Source organism: Melanotaenia boesemani, chromosome 16 (genome assembly GCF_017639745.1).
Source record: "Melanotaenia boesemani isolate fMelBoe1 chromosome 16, fMelBoe1.pri, whole genome shotgun sequence".
In the NCBI taxonomy this organism is placed as follows: Eukaryota; Metazoa; Chordata; class Actinopteri; order Atheriniformes; family Melanotaeniidae; genus Melanotaenia; species Melanotaenia boesemani.
The window spans coordinates 14,675,843-14,696,572 of record NC_055697.1 but is presented as its reverse complement, the minus strand read 5'-3'; the positions used below and the strand labels follow the sequence as shown (position 1 = coordinate 14,696,572).

The window sequence follows — 20,730 nt, the reverse complement described above, 5'->3', positions numbered from 1 at the left end:
GCAGCAGTTTGGGTGCCTTTTAAAATATTTTTTATGTCAAATATTTTTAATACATCTATCATTTCATTTTTACCACAGACTCAAGAGCAGTGCTCAGATAGCAACTGTTGGCAGTTGTTGATAGTATGTCCATGAAATTTAGTTATATCAAGACATGTCACTTGAGTCAAGGTTGAAGACAAGTTTAAAAACGAAAGAAAATAATTATTGCAGCATAAAGTTACACTGCGGTGAGCTTATCAAATATCTGTAGGCCATAAAGTGTCTCTACTCATTTCTAGTGGTTTGAAACTATATTAGCCACTACTAATATGACACACTCGATGCTCAATTTGTTGAGCGAAGTGAATTGTGGGTAAAGATAGCCCCTAGATTTGACAAGAAGAAGGTTCAACTCTGCTCAGCATGAGACAAGGGGTCCATTGATTCATCATGAAACCTGCATGGTTCTCTGACAGATGCTGTCAATAATCTATTTTAAGTTTGCTTAGGTAATATTTTCTTTATGAATTTCTTTCAAAACTAGTTTTTATAGTTTTTTTATGTGGAGTACAAGACAAAATACAACTTAGCAGAAAACACTCAAAAAGAAACAAAAAAGGAGCAAACAAAGAGAATTTATAATCATCATTTATAGTTCATGGTCATTTTTCCTCATACTCATTCCAAGTACAGGTCTCTGGAAAGCAGAACTGACAGACAGAATGACAGAACAAACACAGAACAGTTGAAATGGAGACTTATTTGAGCTACTCTCCACAGGGTTTTTGCATCAGCCCAAGCACACATTTGGACAGTCTTATAATACCACTTGGAAAAAACACACAGCGAGTTAATTTATCCTAGTCATCGTCTTCATCCGTCATCATCACTCATATTCTTGGTCTTCATACCCACTCGTGTAAGTCAGGGGTTGAGGAGGAAGGCAGTGATTCCTTAAAAGAGAGCCACACAAGTTGTGACGACACACATCTCCATTGTCAACACCTTGTGTAGTGTTTGTTGGGAAACGGATAGGCTATAACTGGTCCAGGATCATCTATCTCAGGTTGGCATTTGTATAAAAACTATATAGGAACACATGTAAAAACAGGAAGGTGGGGGTCAAATTATTATCCAACCGAAAAACAGAGCATGTCCTCATAAAATCTTCTATGTCTAGCAACACTTTTTTTTTTTAACATTTACGTCTTCTTTTTGTCTTTTTTACATTTTTTTTTCCAAAAATGGTTGAGGAGCAGTTATAGTTTGCATCATCTATACAACAGGCTATAAAACACCACTTTGTCACAGTCCAGAAAGCACATATAGATGTGGTTGTACTGTATATAAACATATGTACTGTAATAAGATAATTTTGCGTGCATGGCTCCCAAATGACACTTTTTGAGACATCCCCAGGATTCTGAGGAAGCTTCCTCCTTTGAGATCGCACAATGTGAAAGCGTAGGCCTCCACATTTCTTACTGGCACAATTGACATATTCTTTTTAAATCAAAGTCTTTCATGAGAGATTGTTTCAATCTTTGCACTGCAGCTGCTCAGCCAACCAGGTGCTAGTCTTTGCCAGACTTCAGAGCCTTATCAGTGAGTACTTCGGCTGATTTCTGAATCCCTGGATCCACTTCCACCTGTTTATTTATTTATATTTTTTGTTGTTGTTGATTTTTTTCCCCCCTCTCCATCCATAGTAAATGTTTGGCGTACTTGTGTAAGTATTTATCTATGCATTGTGCCATTTTTTTCTAGAAAAAGTCTCAACAACACAAACACAGGCAATGTAAATGCAAACGTCAGGTTTGTAATGCTGAATCTCCAGTTGCAAAGTGCATGTGTGCTCCTCTATTTACCAGAAACAAGGGAGTTTTATCACATCATCCTGGCCAAGGAACAAGTTACAGATGGGTTAATGTTTGGTTGACATGTTAGATATGTATTTAGTCCATTTTTAGGTGTTTGCCAGAACTGTTTTCCCATTAGTCTCTTTCTGGACAGTGTCTTTCTGTCTTAAGTGCTTGAGAGTAAAGACAGTTTTTTTTTTTTTTTTTTATTTAACTTTGTAGAGTTTTGTCTTGTAGGAAAAGGACTAAATAATGTTCATCTTTGTTATTATACTGTACACATTTTTATGTCCTGATTTGTCTTTTTGACTGATGTTTAAGTTGGTCTGGTGAAGACCAAAGCTTTAATAATCACACATAGTACTCCTTGTCCTTGTTTTTCTTGTTCTTGTTAGAGGTCTTCGCAGTGTTGACTGGTTTCTCTTTGACTACGGTGCCATTGGATTGTGCAGAGTTGCTGATGTAGTTTCGACTCTCGTCTACATGGTAGGATCCTTCGTCTCTGTTCCGGTATTTGTACATAGCATAAAGCAGGATGAGAATACACAACGCGGCGGCTGCTACAATGCCAACCACCATCCCCGTAGTGCTGCTGGACTCCCGGAAAACCTCTGATGTGCCCGGATAATCCTTTGTTCCAGCACCCGTGGGATTGGCTACAAGAAAGACAGAGATAAGATTACCACACTAAACTCACTATCTTTTTACATTTTCTCATTACAATTATAACCAGATTTATTCTAGCTGCATGAGCAGATCAAGATCGCATTATAATGATTAGATTACAGTTTAGATGAAGACAAACAGCAGCACTAGTTTTCCCATCAAGTGGAAGAGCATGCAGATGGACAATGAAGAGACAACAAACCGCAATGTCCATTGTTAATTATGCAGAATGAAACCACATGAATACATTCTCACATAAATAAAACAATTCAACACCAGAAGTTAAGCTTTTAACATTTAACAAGCCTAGAGTGACATGTACAACTCTCAAACATGATCCTTACAGAAGACAGACACTCTAAGAGGAATTTCTTTTCAAATAAAATTATGAAGATTGACAGTAATTATCTGTCCAAAAACCATATCTTACACTGCTAATGACTAAAATGCACCACAGCTGTTGATACATAACCCAGAAGACATAATAAAATTCAATACAATTTTCTAAATTTGGCAACAGAACAATTTATGTGGACTTTGCTTTAGTATATGACATGTTAACTGTCTAATTAATTGTCTTTTTTTAATGAACTGTAATACTATGAACATTATTTATTTTTTTTAACTTGAAATAAGATGCACCATGAACTCCAAAAATGTAGAAATTTAGACAATTGCATGAGAAAAGAAATAACTTTAGATGTCAGTAAGAAGGCAGAATCTTAACTTTTTAAAACCTGATGTCCCCTAATTGGGGGACCTTGAAAACAGATGGTGCCAAGCAGCCAAAATGTCCATTTTGGGGATCTCACCCTGTACTATTACTCTGTACTACTATTACTCTAACTATATCCTACTTCACTTTATTATAGTTTACCTTTGCAGAGAAAATGTTCACATTTTGTACTATGTACTACTTGTTCTTATTTAGGCAAGCCTGAAACTTTTTCCACTTGTAACTGGTAATACATATACTGATATCAACACATTTGAACAAATCGTACAAGTTTTTTTTCAAGATCTGTTGGATACGGACATATGCTCACTTCATTATGGGTATGCAATCGTCAAGTAGAGACCAAAAAAATAGGCATAAGACTCAAAGGGTTAACTAATCTCAATCATTCCACACAGCAATAAAAGAGCTCAAACAAACTGCAACACACACACAAGTAGTATAACTGCCCGTACACAGCAGTCCTCCACTGTGAAGAAACTTCAGACTGGGAGAACAACATGTTGTGAGCTTGTTTTTAAATGTGGATGTTAGAAATCTCAGGTCAGCAGGCAGTTTGTTCCTGAGAGCAGGGCCACAGTTTCTGAAAGCAGCCTAATCAGACTGCAACAGATTTCATTCTGGCTGCAGCTAAAAGACTTTCTCCTGCTGACCCGAGAGGCTCGATCAGGTTGATAAAAGCAGGCAAATAAGTTGTGGAAGAGTATAAAAAAGATGCAGTAGGAAAAAGGATTTAGAAGGAAAGCTGACGAGGAGAGAAATGTGTTAAATGATATAGAGGGAACAGATTTAAAACCTCATGGCTCATCACATGTGTTGCCGTGTGGTCATGAATGCAGGCCATATTTCCAACATTTACTACATATCCAAACATCATGACCATTATACATTTTTGAAAGCAAATGTTTCAGAAAGAGGCAATTCTTCAGTTGACTCAGCAGATTTTGCCAAAGGCTGCTCCTACTTCAGTTTCTCAAATGCTGCCATTCAACTGAGCATATTCTGAAAACATGTCAGCTCCTTCACATCACTCAGTCCTCCTGGCACATTTCTCGGGGTGTTATTGCAGCATTCATCATTTCTGCTTAAGCCCTCTTTGTTGCACGTTTGAAATCCAAACACTCAAACCTTAACAGCTGGAAATGAAAGCACCCTGGTTACTGTGGATTGGGGCAAAAAATATCAACTAGTTTTCCAGCTGGGCTTAGATTGTAGTTAGTTTGACGTTGGGATGTAACACTGCCATTTGCATTTACCACAGAAAGGGAAACAGCTGTGTTAAGATGTAGGTTTGAATGACGTCCTCTATGTAGCTTGGACTGTTTTTTATATGATCTGCAGCATCCCTCGTTCCCTCAGCTCCTTGTTCCTGAGCTGCACTTTGTTTCAAAAAGAATATGGAATTCATATTTAAAAGTAATACATGAGGGGCTTTGTATTTGATGTGAATAACCTTTACATTGTCTTAGCTAGATTACACCACTTGTAGACATGTTCTTATATTTTAGGATCGTATTTGGAAACGGGGAGAGAATAAGTTCAGTAGAAGTATTATTTGACTTATTTGAACAAACTGCTGGAGCTACTTCAAAATCAGGCTGGCACAGTTCTCACTACAACCAGAGTGGCCCACTTCTCAGATCCTTACAAATCTTTGATTGATTGATACATTTCTGATCTGCTGCACCATCATCAACCGCTCAGACCTCTCAGGTCTGTTTGCTGCCTTCAGGCACAAAACTAAACACACAGAACTTTCACTCCACACATGTGGAACAAGCTCCCAGAAAACTTTAAGTCGGCTCCAACTTTCAGTTCTTTTAAATTAGTTCTAGACTTTTCTGCTTGCCACTGCATTTTATTACCTTAAATTCATGATTTATTCAAGTTCTTGCACTGTAACTGTGATGAGTTAGACCTTCGTTCAGCTGGGGATGTTACGCTCTCCATCACAGGAACAGAAGCTAATGACATTCATGGTAACAATGTTCATCAGACTATGGCTCAGTAGAGGAATTTAAACAGACTAATGCCATCATTTTAATAACTGAGTTAAATAAGTTTGTTATATCTAGTTATCACTGCATATATTATGTAAAAACTTAATATCTATGTTTCTGTTTCTACAAACAGAAACCATAACATCTCTTTATTAAAACAATATTCTTCTACCAACTAGACTTACTGTACAAAGCACCTCTTTCTTCAGGAAAATGGAAAACAAAAGGTAGCTCCCCAAAAAATGGTCAAAATCACCTTGTAATTATGACTTAGGGCACATTAACACCAGCCTTATTGATTTGAATCGGAAAGTCCGCTTCGATACAAAGAAGTGGACTCGGTCCACCTACAAACAAATGCAGGTCTCAGTCCGTTTCAAGTGCACCAAATACAGGAAGCACACTACAAAATAAAGTGAACTGTGGGTTCAGAGCATGGCATCGTGGGTAAACACAACCAAAACATATGCATGTGTAGAGCAATGTGCGTGGCTCCGGACAGGAGAACTAGCTTGTGGTCAGACGTTGAAGAATTCTGAAAAAGTTCGAATAGAAATATGATCAACCCAAGACCACTAAGATCTGATGCAGCTCCACATTTAGCCGTTATGTCCTAGAGACCGAAGCTGTTCTGCATTAACCAATAGATGAATAAGTTTTCTTCTTTGTTGTGTCTCGTCTTCTCCTTCAGTGATTCTTGGTGCAGCGCCGGCTCTGGCAGAGACTGGAACATTATTTAAAAAATCCAATTCCTTTGAGAAGTCCAGCGTGAACGAAATCTGTGCGCATAAGAATTTTGCACTCCCCAACTGAACCGAGTCCCCAGTTGGATCAAGTCTAGCGGACTATCTTAGCGTGAATGCACCCTTAACCTTTTCACATCATTATTTTATGACAGACAAACTTCTGTGAGTGAGCAAAGAGTTCTATTTTCTTTTTTTGTGGTCCCACTACTTTTTACAAATCTCCATGGCTAACTGTTAGTGTAGATTCTCAGTCATTCAGGTCATATTAATCTTAAGCGCTTGAATAAAGAACACCAGACTTCTTTTCTTGGTTTTTTGAGAACATTTTACCTCTCATCTGAAAGGCTTCTTAAGGGACTTTTGGATTAAAAGTGAAAAAATTTTAAGAACCAAGAAAAGGAAATCCAGTAGCCTTTATTTAGGCTCTTACGATCACCATATCTAACCATTCTGGATAACATGCTATATTGTTATGATGCAGAGTTAAATACAAAAATGACCTTAAACTCTTACGCTGAACAGATGCCACACATGGGCATCATTTCCACTAGTGAATAGGAAATTGATTACACATCAACAGACCTACTTCACACTCTGACTGCTGTCCAAGTTATAATACAGCACTGCCTATGCCTCTGACAGCTCTCTTCATTGTTTTCTCTCTTGTGTCTCAGTCAGTGTTGACGGTTTTGGGAGATAAAGAGCTGTTTTGATTACATTCATTTCTCTTCTTCAGTGACAGATTGCTGTTCAGACATGCAGTGCTTTGAATGGTGAAATACTAGCTAATTACCCACACAAAAAGAAAACACGTCTGTTTTAGGGAATTCATGCTTCTGCTAGACTAAAGGGCATTAAAAGTGCTAACTGTAAAGGGCAAAAGTCCGCTAAGCTGTCTGTCAAGAGAGGAGATGCTGCTGCACTTCATTGACATGTTTTCCACCATGGTTACACTGATCAGCAGCCCAAGTATGCTTCTAGTGCCAACAGACATTCAAGGACAAGTGCAGAGTTCCACTAGGGGATTGAGTGTGACTGAGCGTTGCAACAGATTAGCTCTGCTTGTGACAAGCCCACTTATCCTTGCAGACAGGTGTGAAGAATGCCCTCGCCTTGTGGGCAAAAGCCACTGGTTGACACGGTTCGTCCCCAGCAAGCCGTTGTGCAGGCATTAGCGGTGAATTATTTTCATATTTGTTATCTATCCTTTTGGAGTCAAAAACCTGGAAATGTGGATAACACAGCAGATTGATGGAAGAAAAAGCCCTTTATCTGCAACTCTGGAGATTTGTTTGAGACCTTGGTCGGCTCCTGCAGTGAGGTGACAGAGCTGGAGTTCTGGAGTTTCAACCTGATATAGCAGGTTAAGACTCATGGGTGAGCCATGTGACAAGAGCACCACAGTGTGCTTTTCTTCCTTGTGTGATCTAACACATCCAGCTCTGGGCTTTGTTATTTCCTCCTGCTTGGATCTGTTGATTGGCTCCCCACAGGCTTCATTCACACAAAGACTTTAAACCCTTAATCAACTGACCACAATTTTTCTTTCAATATAGGCAAGCTAGGAAAAAATAAACTGAGGAAAAAAGAAGGATATGTGATCATTGACTTTCTCATTTTTTCCAGCTTAATGTCTTACCAAAGATTACTGAACACTGAGCACAACTCAAAGAAATAACAGCATTAAGCACAGTGCTCCAATGTTCTTTAGTCTAAAATGACAAGCATTCATTACAGCTCATTAGCTCAAAGTTAGTATCGGCAGTGTCTGTCAAACACAAATCTGACGGGGTCTCCCATAATCCACAAGATAACCTCATACACCTCATGATGCACCTCATTTGTTACCCATGAGCCTCGAAGTGCAACCTGCTTTGCTCTCTGTAAAATCAAGCTCAGGCAAAGTAATGTGTTCCCCACAAGGCCTTCAGCAAAGCCTCATAAGGACCTTAGGCAAATTGCATCTGCCTGTCTGTTCATTAGCACTCCATCACCTCAGAATGAAGGCACATAAACTGAGAAAGAAATAGCGCCTGAAACAAGTGTTTAAAATGATGGCTGCTCTCATACGCTCTACTCGAGCGTACCCAAGGGTAAAATTAGACATGGGGAAAATGACCTTAAAGTGCCGCCCGGCTTCGTGGCAGCACAGCGGGGGTGTACTTGTGAAGCATCGGCGGTAAACTCAGGGGGGGTTAACTTTTGAGCGATTACAGTTGTGTAAAAGCTGCCAAAATAACTTTCTCCTCTTTATCTCATCCGAGTGAGACTTAAATTACAGCATCACATCCAGGCCATTGTAAAGTCCTTGCTGTTTTATTTACAAGGACAACAGTTAATGTTTCATTTAGTCACAAATCATTTGCCTTCGCCAGAGGTCGCTCAGGAAGAGATCCAGGGCAAAAAAGTATAAACAAACCGGCAAAGACTATCTTAAATATGACCTTGATGCATACATGTGCAACAAAAAAGAACAGTCAGACTAAGAATAAGATTGACCATACAAAGACACAACAAACATTCAGAAGATGTGCTTTGGTTTGACGAGTCGGTCTACAGCAGGGTTTATTTGAAAGCGTCGCTCCCACTGATTCTCCCAGGATTCTTTGGTATGGATACATGGGCTCGCTCGGTGAGGATATTAAGGAACATGTCATTTAAAAGCCTGATGTGATTCCCCTGTCTTTTTCCCACTTCTTTTCTTTTTTTTTGCCATATGCACTCAAGGAGAGAAACGGGATCAGAGATTCTACCCTGTCACGCGGGATTTAAATAAATGGTTCTTTTCAAAGACTATCTTTCTTCATTTGTCTCCAGTGAGAGGGTTCATTTGTTTGGTAATTTGTAACAGGGTGAGGAGGTTGATGGAGGCCATGGATGAAGGAAGACTTGGAGTGGAGGGGGTGGGGGTTGGTATTCAGGTGTGTTTCAGGTTTGTTGAGGGGTAATGGAGCAAGCAGGGTGACTCAGGATATATTGAATTAACAGAAAAAGCTTAACCTTTTATTAACTGTCAGAGCTAGTTGCTCATATGAGTTTTTATTTTCTTTTTGTAACATGATAGGGATGATGCTCTTCAACAAATGCAACACTAATGTAAAGTTGTGTTTTGTTTTGGGCAAAATTATTCAAAGAATTAAGTCATTGTTTTAGTGACCTGTAACAGTTGATAAACAAGACTTGGTCATTGTGTGCCTTTGAAAGCTTAAGGAGGTGTGGCTGTAGGCTGCTTTCAGATCAATGCTGGCTTAGTTGGCTAGCTTGGTGACACATTGCTGTTATTCAGCCAGATTAGTGTTATACCATCTTCTTATTTCACATATCCAGCCGTAATCACAGGCTTTCAGAGCTGTCAAATTGTAAGGGATCAGTCTGGAGACTGGTCACTGTATCAACTGTAGAAGAGCTAAAACATTTATCAAATCCCTCCTCCCTCTTTAATTATCTGAGTGTCCTCAAGAAGTGATGCAAACCATTCTGTACTTGAGACATGCTGGCAGTACGCCTCATGATAGAATGCATGTGTAAGGCTGAAGTGGCTTTGCTCATGCTGATGGTGGAAGATGAGCTGAGAGCTGAGTGAGCATGAAATGGTGAGAGAATTATTAAAAGGTGTTTGATTTTGCCCAGTAAAAGGTATGGTGCCATTTAAGCCCCTGCCTAGGGGGGTTCTACTAAAGACGGCAAGATGAAAGAAGAGGACTAAGCTTACTCTGCTTGAATGCCTCTAGATGGAGTTTATCTCTTGATTAGATTCTTAAAGTGTCAGGTTACATGTTCTTAGGATCTATATTTGCAATATATACAGCTTCCCTGCAGCTATATTTTATCTTATTGTGAGGCAAAATACACAAAAGCTCAAATTTTCATTGCTGCAAGAGGATGATAGGATTTAAACTCATGGAATTTTATGCATTTTGACACAAATGCAAACTGAACAAAATGTGAAGACACAGTCATGGTATTATTAAAAATTGAAACCAAAGACTAAAGTAACGCAATCTGTAGAAATTTAGAATCACATCAGTGTAGAAATACTGTGATGGAAAATATACGGTGAAGGCTTTTGAACATACTGTTGCAACTCTATAAAGACTTTTGTTTTACTTGAGGCTATTTCCCAACCATGTAACTACAGAATGAGCTATGTTATATTATATATAACCTTAGGAAAGCATTTTACTGATTGGGTAACTGTGCATTATTTTCAAGCCTTTAGTTACTTATAGTATTACCATAACTGACCTTTGGCTGGGTTGCTTTTCTTGCTAGAGCAAAGTCTTTCATGCCCTACTTAGACTCATAAACAGACACATTGTGTTAGCATCAATGTCACCACACTAAAAAGATGTGTGGTAGAAAAATAAGAATAATTGAAAATATAAATATGGTGGGATCAGTAAAGAGAAAGACTGACAGTAAGTGTGAAATCCTGTTTTCTCTCACTTCGTCTAAAATTGGATGTAGAAATAAGACTTGAATGGCCTAATCTTCAGTGAAGAAGTGCAGGAGAAACAAAAAAATGGAAAAATTCCTCATGATGCACTGCGTAAATTTTGACAGTATAAAATAATAAAAAAATATCTTTGCAGAGGAGCATACGAGATGATCGAAGGTCATCACTGTTGTATTTCAAACTGTGATTGGATTGAAAGGGCATCCAGTTTTGAAAAGGTCTTTTCATTAGTTAAACCATTTCTGCTAGCAGCAGTTCAGTAAGCAGTCTGCTGACGTGCAAGGTTCACGCCACTGAATTCGACAAATGAAGAAAAGAATACACAGAGTTCCAGCTGGGTATGATTGAATAACCTATTAAAAGTGGGCAGTGACCTCTTAAGCCAGCACAGTGTTCCTAATGTTTCATTAATCTCACTGCTACTTTTAAAACAATAATTTACTGAATTTCTTTTCCTCCCGGCTGGGTGCACTCCAGTCACAGCCACCGGGTTAAAGAGAGCATTCATTTGCCATTTGATTTATTGGTTTACTCTATGTATTGTTTCCACACTCATAAATTAAATCTATTAAAACAAATGTCAAACACATTAGTAGCTATTAATGTCACAGCAGAATGCTTGAGGATAGAAAATTATGGAAGAGGATAGAGAGAGAAGGAAAGTAGAGATGATTAACCTTAACCTGCCTTTAGGCTATTCACAGTGAAGGGCTCCTAGAGCTGAAAGTACATGCACTAAAAGATTATTTGTGAAAATGCAGAAAGTGTCTTTGAAGCTGTTGGCAAGTGCGTAAGAGAGTCTATTACTTTCACACAAGTCATACTTCGTGTGAGTGCACATTGCATAATAAATGATGGGGAAATTATAGAAAAATTAAGGTTCAAATATAAGGAAGATAAATATCCATTTGAGGTGTGAGGTAATATTCTATTTCTGTAAACTCGGTGCAAAGAAAGAAAGCTGAGAGAGGTTGGGATCAGACAATCATGAGATCAGAGGGAAAAGATTGAGTATTCTGTCAGGAGCAAAGAAAATGTCGCTCTGTTTCCCTTCATCATTTTCTCAGTTTGAGGGCTGATGAGGTTTGTTCTCAAGTAACAATCATGTTAGCATAGTACAAAGACAGTCTTTTAAAGACAGAAAGAAAATATTACACCAATCAATTATGAATTGTGAGCATCATTTATAGAAGAAATATAAACTTGAACATTTGCTCACTGTCATTCACTTTCTATTGGCCTTAAAGGATTAGTGGGATATGTCAGTGGCTTTAATCATCATCAGACCATCAAAGAGGCTATTTTCACACTGCAGCTCAATTCCACATTTGCCCATATGTGACTCATATCAGATTTTTAATGACAGTCTGAACGGTACAAATATATACTTTTTAAATCCGAGCCAGGCTACTTTGGCTACATTCACACTACAAATCTAAATGCTCGAATCCAGTTTTTTACTGAGATTGAGCTTTTTGTTTGGTTGTTCACATTATCATTTCAATGCGACCTTTGTCACACTTAAGTGACATAAGTGTGAATGGTACATGGCCCTGAAGTGACACGCATGTACAGAGGAAAACATGATCGCACATAGTGCGTAGTGTTTACAGAAGTAAACATAGATGCTTTACGTGTTTGTGTTTTTATCTGGAAGTACTTGCACAGTCCAAAACTTCATTTTCTTTCCATTGACTAGTTGCATCAAAGCTGGATGAAATGCAGTCTTACTTTTCAGACTGAGGCCGCTGTGACTCAGATTGGACATGTATCTGATCTAGTTTAGGACCACACATGAAAGCAGCCTGGGTCAAATTAAAAGAGAGAAAAAGAAAAAAAATTCAGATTTGTGCCGTTCAGACTGTCATTAAAAAAACTGCTATGCGTCACATATGGGCAAAAAATCTAAAATGAGCTGCAGTACGAACGTAAACTTCCATATGTAGTTCTAAATTGGATGCATATCTCTGCACATGATTGTCACTTCAGGGCCATGTACCGTTCACATGGAAGCATGATAAAGGTAGCGTTAAAATAACATGAATGACCATGCAAAAAAATCGGAATAGCAAACAATGACACAATTTTTTCAAAGGACATTAAACCACAATACCCAAATCCATGTTTTCGTTTCTCTTTACCAGAAAGCAACTTAGCATATTTATAAAATACGGCAATTATGGCTGTAAGAGAATATTATTAGTGATAATTTAATGGAACTGTGATATGGTTTAGAAATATTTAGACCAAGGTTTAATGCTGACAATTTTACCAGGAAAAATGATCACATCATAGCTTTGTGACACATCTTATATTTCTAATTATCAGTACATATTAGATTTTTAGCTTTTTATTCCCAGCAAAAGAACACAGAGTGAAAGATGCAATCACATTTGTTAGGTAAAATTGAAGGACTAGCACAGAGTAGAACCATATTAAATGGAACTAAGGCAGTTGGAGGATGTAACCATGTAACCTTGGATATGGATCACTGTGCAGCAGCTGCCCCCCATCAACAGCCTGCATGACGCCAATGAAATGAACCAGGTAGGCAAGAGACATCCGTTCCATTTGAACCCATGCAGCTCTGCAACAGCCCTTCCATTAACTTTCACCATGAAAACTGAGGTTAGTGCTGGAAAATCCGTGCCAGCCGTCATCGTGCCAGAGTGTTCACAAGGCTATTTTCAGTCTACATCTATATTTTCTCCAGATGATTGGCCAGCACTTCATATAAATGAGCAATTCTCCTGCCGAAAAGATGCAGGGCTCGTTTAAGCTAAATGTCAGAATTTATTCAGTATTTATGTAACAGTAAAATTGCCTGAGAGGCAAGTTAGGCCATTATGGAAGTCATTTGCATATATTTGGTTACTTTTCTAAAAAAAGATGTAAGGTGAGATCTCATGGAAGGTAATGCTCTGAGCATACTTCAGCTTTCTTAAGAATCTTTCACAACAAACACCACAAAGACTGGAATATTATGTTCACCTGTAATCATGGCTGCAATGGTATTCTGCTGTCAGAGCCTAAATGACGAGAATATGCACACTCCCAAAACATCTTCCTATTACAAATCAGGTGTGTTGCAGCATCATGAGCCTGTGTATTCCTCTGTGGTTTCTTGATCCAAAGGGGATGATTCAATTTGGTGCAGTGTGATCTAATCTGAGTCCTGCCAGGAGATAAGCTCTGGTGGTACCGCTGGCTTTCCATGCTTTCAGGAAGTAAAGGTAATAAAGCCTGGCAATAAGTAAGTTTACACAATTCCTGTCTTTCAATGGCTGATAGCGACTGCCGGCGGGCAAGACTCCAGTGATGCAGGATGATCTACAGCTGCCCTTGGACCACAGATAGCTCACATAATAGTCCGTTTCATAGCTCACCTCTTGGGATCACATGCATTAACATTATTGTAGCATATCCATACATGAGGCTGTAAAGCAAGAGTGGGAAGTATTCATAGGCTGGGATATCAATAGTGTGCTTATATCCACTGTGAGTTAGCAGACAAAACAGTGTCAAGGTGTTGCATGAAAAATTATATATTACTGGTGTCATTAAAAGGAGTTGGCTCAACAGTAATATGAGCAAGTAGAACTTGATCAGTGACAGTGTATCCAGTTCTTTATGCACAGCAGCCCCGTCTGAGACGTGGTGAGTGCTTGGCAGAGCATGTGAATCGTTGTGAATGTAGATATTAATCAGGATACAGTGTTAGACAGCTGCCACCCTGGGAGCCTGCAGCTCCGGTGTCAAATCCCCCTCACTGATCACAGGAGGAGAGGGATACTTTGCACTAGAAGGGTGCTTCCCAAAGCATCACATAGTTTGCAACTCATGTTTTGGCAGATGTCCTTGTCAAAGAATATGATAATGCAAGCTCCTTGTGTGAATCAATCTAATTGTTCATGGTATTTGCCTGAAGTAGCAGATCTATACATACTGTATTAAAGTATTAAAAAGTATTAAAACAAAAAAAGAGTAAATGTGGCTAAAGCTAATCTTGCAAGAGAAAGGGCAGAAGAGCAGGAAGAGAGACAGACTAGGATGCTGATTGACATTAATTTGGTGGAAGTTTTATGACCACATATTGATCAATAACACATTTACATGGAGTGGGGAGCTTTGAGTTTCGACTTCATTGTTCTCTCTGCTTCTCATCACTTCAAAATGCATTTGAAAGTTGTTGTTTTTATAGATGGATGCTTAGAATAAAGTGCCCCCCATGTATGACAACAGAAAGATTATTAATTTTTGGAGGTATTGTAAGAAACAGATTTACTACCACAATTGCTAGCATAAAGCGCAGCAGCTGTATTTTAAACATGTTTGAGGAAACAATGTTGAATTCATCTGGGCTCTTGAACACACAAAGTCACACACTAAATTATGTTCATTTGCTTTTTATAAGGAGAAAAATGTGCCTCAATCATTATCTCAAAAAGAAGTTATGTGCAACAGTTCCTGAAAAACAACAGGATCAGCTCCCACTGCCCACTGCAGAATTTAATTAACAACAGCAGGGACCCTTTACACATCTGTAAAAATCAGCCCTCGCACATTCCTCTCTGGGTTGATCCTTTTTGTACGTACTGTGTTAGAGTCGTGTAGGTTTTGTAATTGCACCTTTTTTTTTATTTCTCCCTGAGAACTCCCTGTTTGCACATTAGCAGATGCCATGTGCAGATGAAGACAAAAACTTTGGTACAAAATGAACAACAGTAACAACAGCTGCTTTGATGCATGCAAAACACCTTAAGCAATGTGGAGCTGTAGTCATGCATGCAATCCTCTCTGAGACTTCTGTTTGTAAAACATACAAAGGATGTGTGAGGTAAATGTTGAGAGGTGTTAAACTAACAGAGCAATAGTTATCAGTGACATAAGATAAAATAAAATAAAATAAAGAAAGCTACTAATATAAAACTCTTTGGTCTAGCAACTTATCAAAAAAATTAATTGTCTAGGAATAAAATAAAATAAAAATAATCCCTAGTCTATAAAATAATCCAATGTCTCTAATATAGTTATTGAAGTTCTGGAGATTTTTGTATAAATTAAACATTGTTGTGACTTTTGGAAATAATAATAATTACATTTTCTTTGCATAAATTAAACTTACTTGTGGATTTATAGGCGAATTTAAGCTAATGCTCAAAAAGAAAGGAAATATACATATTCCTGTAGCCTCAAAGAGCCCAAATTATAGTAACTGACAGATTTTAAAGTTTATTTTAGGTCTCCAAAGGAACAAGCTTCTTTCTTTTATTATAAAGCACACACACACAATTCCCCCACTACACACACCCTCTTGGCACCTCTTGACCCCTTTGTCTGAAAAGCTTTGCAATAGTTACTGTCTTTTCGAGCTGAGAAAGCACCTCTTTAACTATAATCCACCTGTGCTTGCTGGTTAGTTGTAGAAGTTGCACAAAAGTAGAACTTCTTCTAATTGAAATGCAGCCCTCACTATTACACCTGCGCTTTTCCTAATTCAATTGGAAATGCCTGCAAGAGTGTGATAATGATAGATTTTCTATGCATTGTGCAGCTCTATTGTACACAAAGGATTTCAAGATAACATGGTTACATTGAACGACCATAAAAACTAGTCACAAATTAATCTAAACAAAAGCTTAATTTCATAAGTTTAACTCTACATCTCTGCACACTAAAAGTTATGAGCTACTAAAAATAGGCAGAAAGAAAACTCTCCAGACAGAAATAATAGATAGGCTGCAGTGAGATGCAGTAAGTGCTAGCCAGAAGAACATGTCTCCGAGAAGTGTTCGAGCTTTAACTACAACTCCAATCTGCTCCTTTAAACACAGTGTTAGCCTGTGGTGTCTTGGTGGGGGTGGACTATGACACACAAAGACACACACTGACACACCAAGAGAGAAGTAGAATAAAAAAAGAGATGACTAACCTAACCCACCTGAGCTCGGCTCACAGGGATCAATGTCCTCATCATCGCTTGGACACTCGGCCGAAGCAACCAGAGAGTCGTCAGTTGTCTAAAAAGAGACAGATAAACAGTGGAGAGGTGAGGGCATGAAATACTTCAGCTGCATGAATAAGATGAAATGATTCCCATTCAAAAATACCAATAGTGGCATTTCCAGAGGGTTAGGTTAAGGAGCGCGGGGCAGATGGCATGTGAATCCAGACGGCTACACTGTTTGGCTGCTGGAGTCATCTGTCAACACGGCCACACGCTGCCTGGCACAGTAACAGCTGCTACACTGCTTTCCAGGCAGCAGCCTCCGTACAGAAATGAGATCTGATTATTGAAGAACAGTGGAGGTTGAAGTTCACAGCACAATTGTCAACTTACATGCTCAGTTTGTGTTTCAGTACGTAGTTTTGGAAATCCCTTCGAGAAGTTAAGAGCCATCACAAAACACCTCCGACATTTAGAGGACAACTGGCCATGAAAGCTTAAAAAATAGAGATGGTGAACAAAGGGCAGAGTAGCAGAGGTTTAAATCAATACTTTTCTTCTTTCTTTCAACATAAATCACTATCTTTGTTTAAAAAAAAAAAAAAAAAACGCATCCAAAGTAAATCAAAATTATTATTCTGTTAACATTTCTACTCTGACTCCTTTCAGGGCACTTCCTCACCTGCCAAACACCATCCGATTTACCCTCTTGGAAAATGGGAAAGGGCAAACAAAAGACCAGAAAAAAGTACACTGTAAAGCATTTTACAGTTATACAGCAATATACAGCAATGTTCTGTTAAAGTCTTGCCACAGGCCATTTGATCAGCTCTGCGTTAAAGGTCATTTCATTTAAGTATAGCAGCCTCTTCAGGGCCAGGTTAGATTTCTGGTTATGGAGTGGTGCTAACCAGGATGAGCTGCTTCTATGAATTTAGCCTTGCACATCTACTTATCTACTGAAAAAAGTCCTTAAATGCATGACTGGTGATACTTGTGGTACATTTTTCATACTCTTGGGTCCGAGTGTGTGACAGCCACAAAATCACAAAAGAAAGAAGAAAGGCTGAGAACAGCATCAGGCCCAAAAAAGCAAGATGGATGTTGGCTGTTATTAAATTTGTGCTCTTATGTCACTGATGCTTGTGCATCAAAACATCTGCAAGTTGGATTAGCATTGACTCATCTTAAGGAAATTAAAGGTGATGTCATTTCGCTGAACATCCATTTGGCTGCACTTAATGTGATTTTATTGTGACTGTAACATAATTTTGACATTCTGAACATGAGCCAATACCATCTTTACATAATAGACCTGGAAATGATAGATCAAACTCATTAAGGGTGTTGCGGTGGAGGGCTGTTTTTGGTGCATCTCCGAAGCGTGAAGCCTGGGGAAGCCTTCCAAATGTAAATTTAATTTGCTGTGCATGAGGCTGATATACAGTGTCGGCCATCCAGATGGCAAAACCGTCGGATCTTAGAGTGCCGCATCCATCACTTCTGCCTTGTGATTTGTTTTTCCTGGCGGGAGATCTTGACACTCTGCACTCACTGGCAGGGGTACGGGAATCGAGGAATCAATATCGCTTCTCTTGTTGTCCCACCTTACTGCTCTCACTCTCCCTCTTGCATCTTTCTTCTTTCTCTCTCCCTTAAACACAGTCCTTCAGTTTTTATTTGCAAGTAAAGAAGAAGAAGAAGAAGCAGAAGCAGCATGATGTGGGTGTACTACATGAAAGTTAACTCCCAATAGGATAACCTAAGTGGAGGTGTTCATATTTATGCTTCCATCTCCTCAAATGTTTCAGAAAGCTACATGCCTTAAACACCATTGTCCGAGTAAAATCCAGCACAATGTGGATGTTTAATTTTCTTTTTACAAGAGAATATTTTATTTTAGCGTTTAAAGGTGTAGACAGAAAATCCAGTTGACACTTTGCAGCCTTATTCTTCTCCTGCATGCTTGTGAAAGATAAAGCTACATGAAAATGACCATAACTGGTAGGAAACTAGAAATACCTTGGATTATACATACAAACCTAAAACAGCTCCATGTTCATATGCCTCAACCAAGGAAAGCTGCAGGATGTGTCCACTTCTTTCTTTCTTATCAAAAAATATAAACCATGAGCCAGACCTTTAAACGCATCATGTGTGGTAAGTTCCTGAATAAACACTAAAATGATTTCACATGTTGCTGGGCATCCGTCTGCCATCCAGAATTAGTGTGTAGGTCAACATTTGGATGTGGCCATGACCTAGTTGAAATCCAATAACATTACCAATTCATGGTGTTCTCCTCCAATACTTTTTCACCCGTGACAATTCAATGTACACTATGTGTGGATCTTACCATGCAATTTAGCCACAGTGATGAAAACTGACAGCAGTTTGGACTGAGATGCCAGAAAAGGACACTGACATCGCATGGGTATTTTTTATTTTTCTAAAGGAGATAACCTAAATGTTTCTGGGTATTCACCTGATCATTTTGACAATAGTTATTTTGAGTTAAAAATAAAATTACTGCAAGTGTCCATATCTAAATCTTTTTCATTTTATTTTTTCAGAGATGCTCTGAGAGTCAGGTTTATTGATGTGCCTGGCATCATACACACAGGAAAGATGAGCCAGTAGATGTAAACAAGATGTACTTGTAGTTCATTTTTAGGAACGCACTCTTAAAATGCTAAAAGCAACGACTTTAGGTTTGCAAAGCATCATTAATCTAGGTGCAATGTGCTGAAGCCATAGTGAACCTACAGCACAGCTCATTTATCTGCCTCTGCTCAGAGCAGCAGAGAGCTCACTCCTATGAGAAAACCTGGGGAGACAGCTTGAAAAGTGGAAGAAAAGAAATGCTATGGAGGGAAATCTGCTTGCATTGTTCATAGTGCATGGAATAAAGCTTTTTTTTAAAAAAGTGGAATTTTAGATTATTTTGTTTTTTGAAGAAAGACACAAATAAAAATCAGACTTTGTAAACATGTTTAAGATGTAAATATAAGCCTGTCCTTAGTTCATGAACTGATTGAACCATCAACAAGGATGCTGACCAGGAAATTCCAACCTGACTCAGCCAAAGGTGTCCTGGTGCTTTCTATCGTACTGCCATGCTGCTTTTCGATCTCTGAGGATTGATAATGCTCCTCCATAATGAAATGTCCAGGCAAAGCCGTGCTCTGCATGTGCTCGCTTCAGCTTTGTCAGCAGTCACATTCTGCTGGACACCAGCTTATCTACAGCTTTGCAAACACTCATCTGTTCTCCACCAGCACTAAACAACCTCACAGACACTCCTTAGTAGCTTCTATATAGAGTAGGTGTCTTCACTATAATGCATTATATTTGTACACTTCTCCCCTGAATGCATGTTTTCCCCTCTTAATGCTGGCCCATGGAGGGAGAGGGAGGGGAGAGCTGCTCTTCAGGGAGGATGCTGTGTATCGCTGCCCCGGTGCTCGAGACACCTTCTCTGTGATAACCTGTCGGCATGTCTCTATGGAGAGCCGTGGGTTTTCACATTGTTTTCTTTCTGGTCTAATTTGATGAATGCTCTCTGGCACACAACATGTCTCTTTGGAGACAAGCTGAAAGTCAGGAGGACACTGAAGGCATCTGAAGGGTTTATCCTAAGCATGCCTGTGCTGTCCTGGTAATGTATTCCATGGAGGATTCTCTCTGTTTGCCTTTGCCTTTTTTAAATTTTTTTTCCTCCAGTGAGCTCTCTGTTATCCCCCCAATGTAAGCCTTTTCTCTTGTTATACTGCTGATCAATGACAGTAATAGAGTTTTTTTTTCCCCTCCTCAATGTTTAAAATCTGTTGCTCATTGAGATCTGATATACCCCCACCCCCCCAAAAAAAAATAAAGCCAAATGTGCTGTGCTATGACTTCATCTCACATCAATGCAATAAATTAAATGCTTCCCTGTCTGTTAAACTGCATGCAAAGCTGCAAATTTGCCTTATAACTTACTGTGTGGTCCCATTGCATATAATCTGTTAGATGTAAACATCCTAGAATGATTGCTACAAATAATTTTCTATAAATGTAAAACATTTTCTGTTCCACTGTCTTTAGTAAAGATCTTTGATTTTAATTCCATCTGTTATTCCAACAGAGCAGATTTTCTATAATTAATCGTGGTGTGAAAATGAAGTTTCATTTTTAGAAAAGCTAATGTGGAATGTGCATTTCACTTACAGAGGACTGTAATATGTGCCGAAATATCAAGGATATTAATAATTAACCCCTAATTATTATATTTTAACAAGGCACATTTGGTTTTTATAAAAATAACCAGCTATCATGATTAAAGTACTACTACAGGAA

At 38.7% G+C, this 20,730-nt stretch overlaps 1 protein-coding gene across 31 annotated transcripts in view; it reads right to left on the bottom strand.

Moving 5' to 3' along the window:
• Positions 1-617: 617 nt before the first annotated feature.
• LOC121655283 (neurexin-1a) overlaps positions 618-20,730 on the bottom strand; it is a 275,419-nt gene continuing 255,306 nt past the window's right edge. For 20 of the 31 annotated variants that reach the window (XM_042009843.1, XM_042009845.1, XM_042009840.1 and 17 more), the window contains 2 exons: positions 16,378-16,465; positions 618-2,497 (listed from right to left, as the gene is read on the bottom strand). In XM_042009843.1, coding sequence (XP_041865777.1) covers positions 2,193-2,497; positions 16,378-16,465 — 393 coding nt within the window. In that variant the 3' untranslated portion in view covers positions 618-2,192. The remainder of the gene's footprint in view (positions 2,498-16,377; positions 16,466-20,730) is intronic. The other 11 variants (XM_042009831.1, XM_042009825.1, XM_042009842.1 and 8 more) reach the window with 1 other exon arrangement.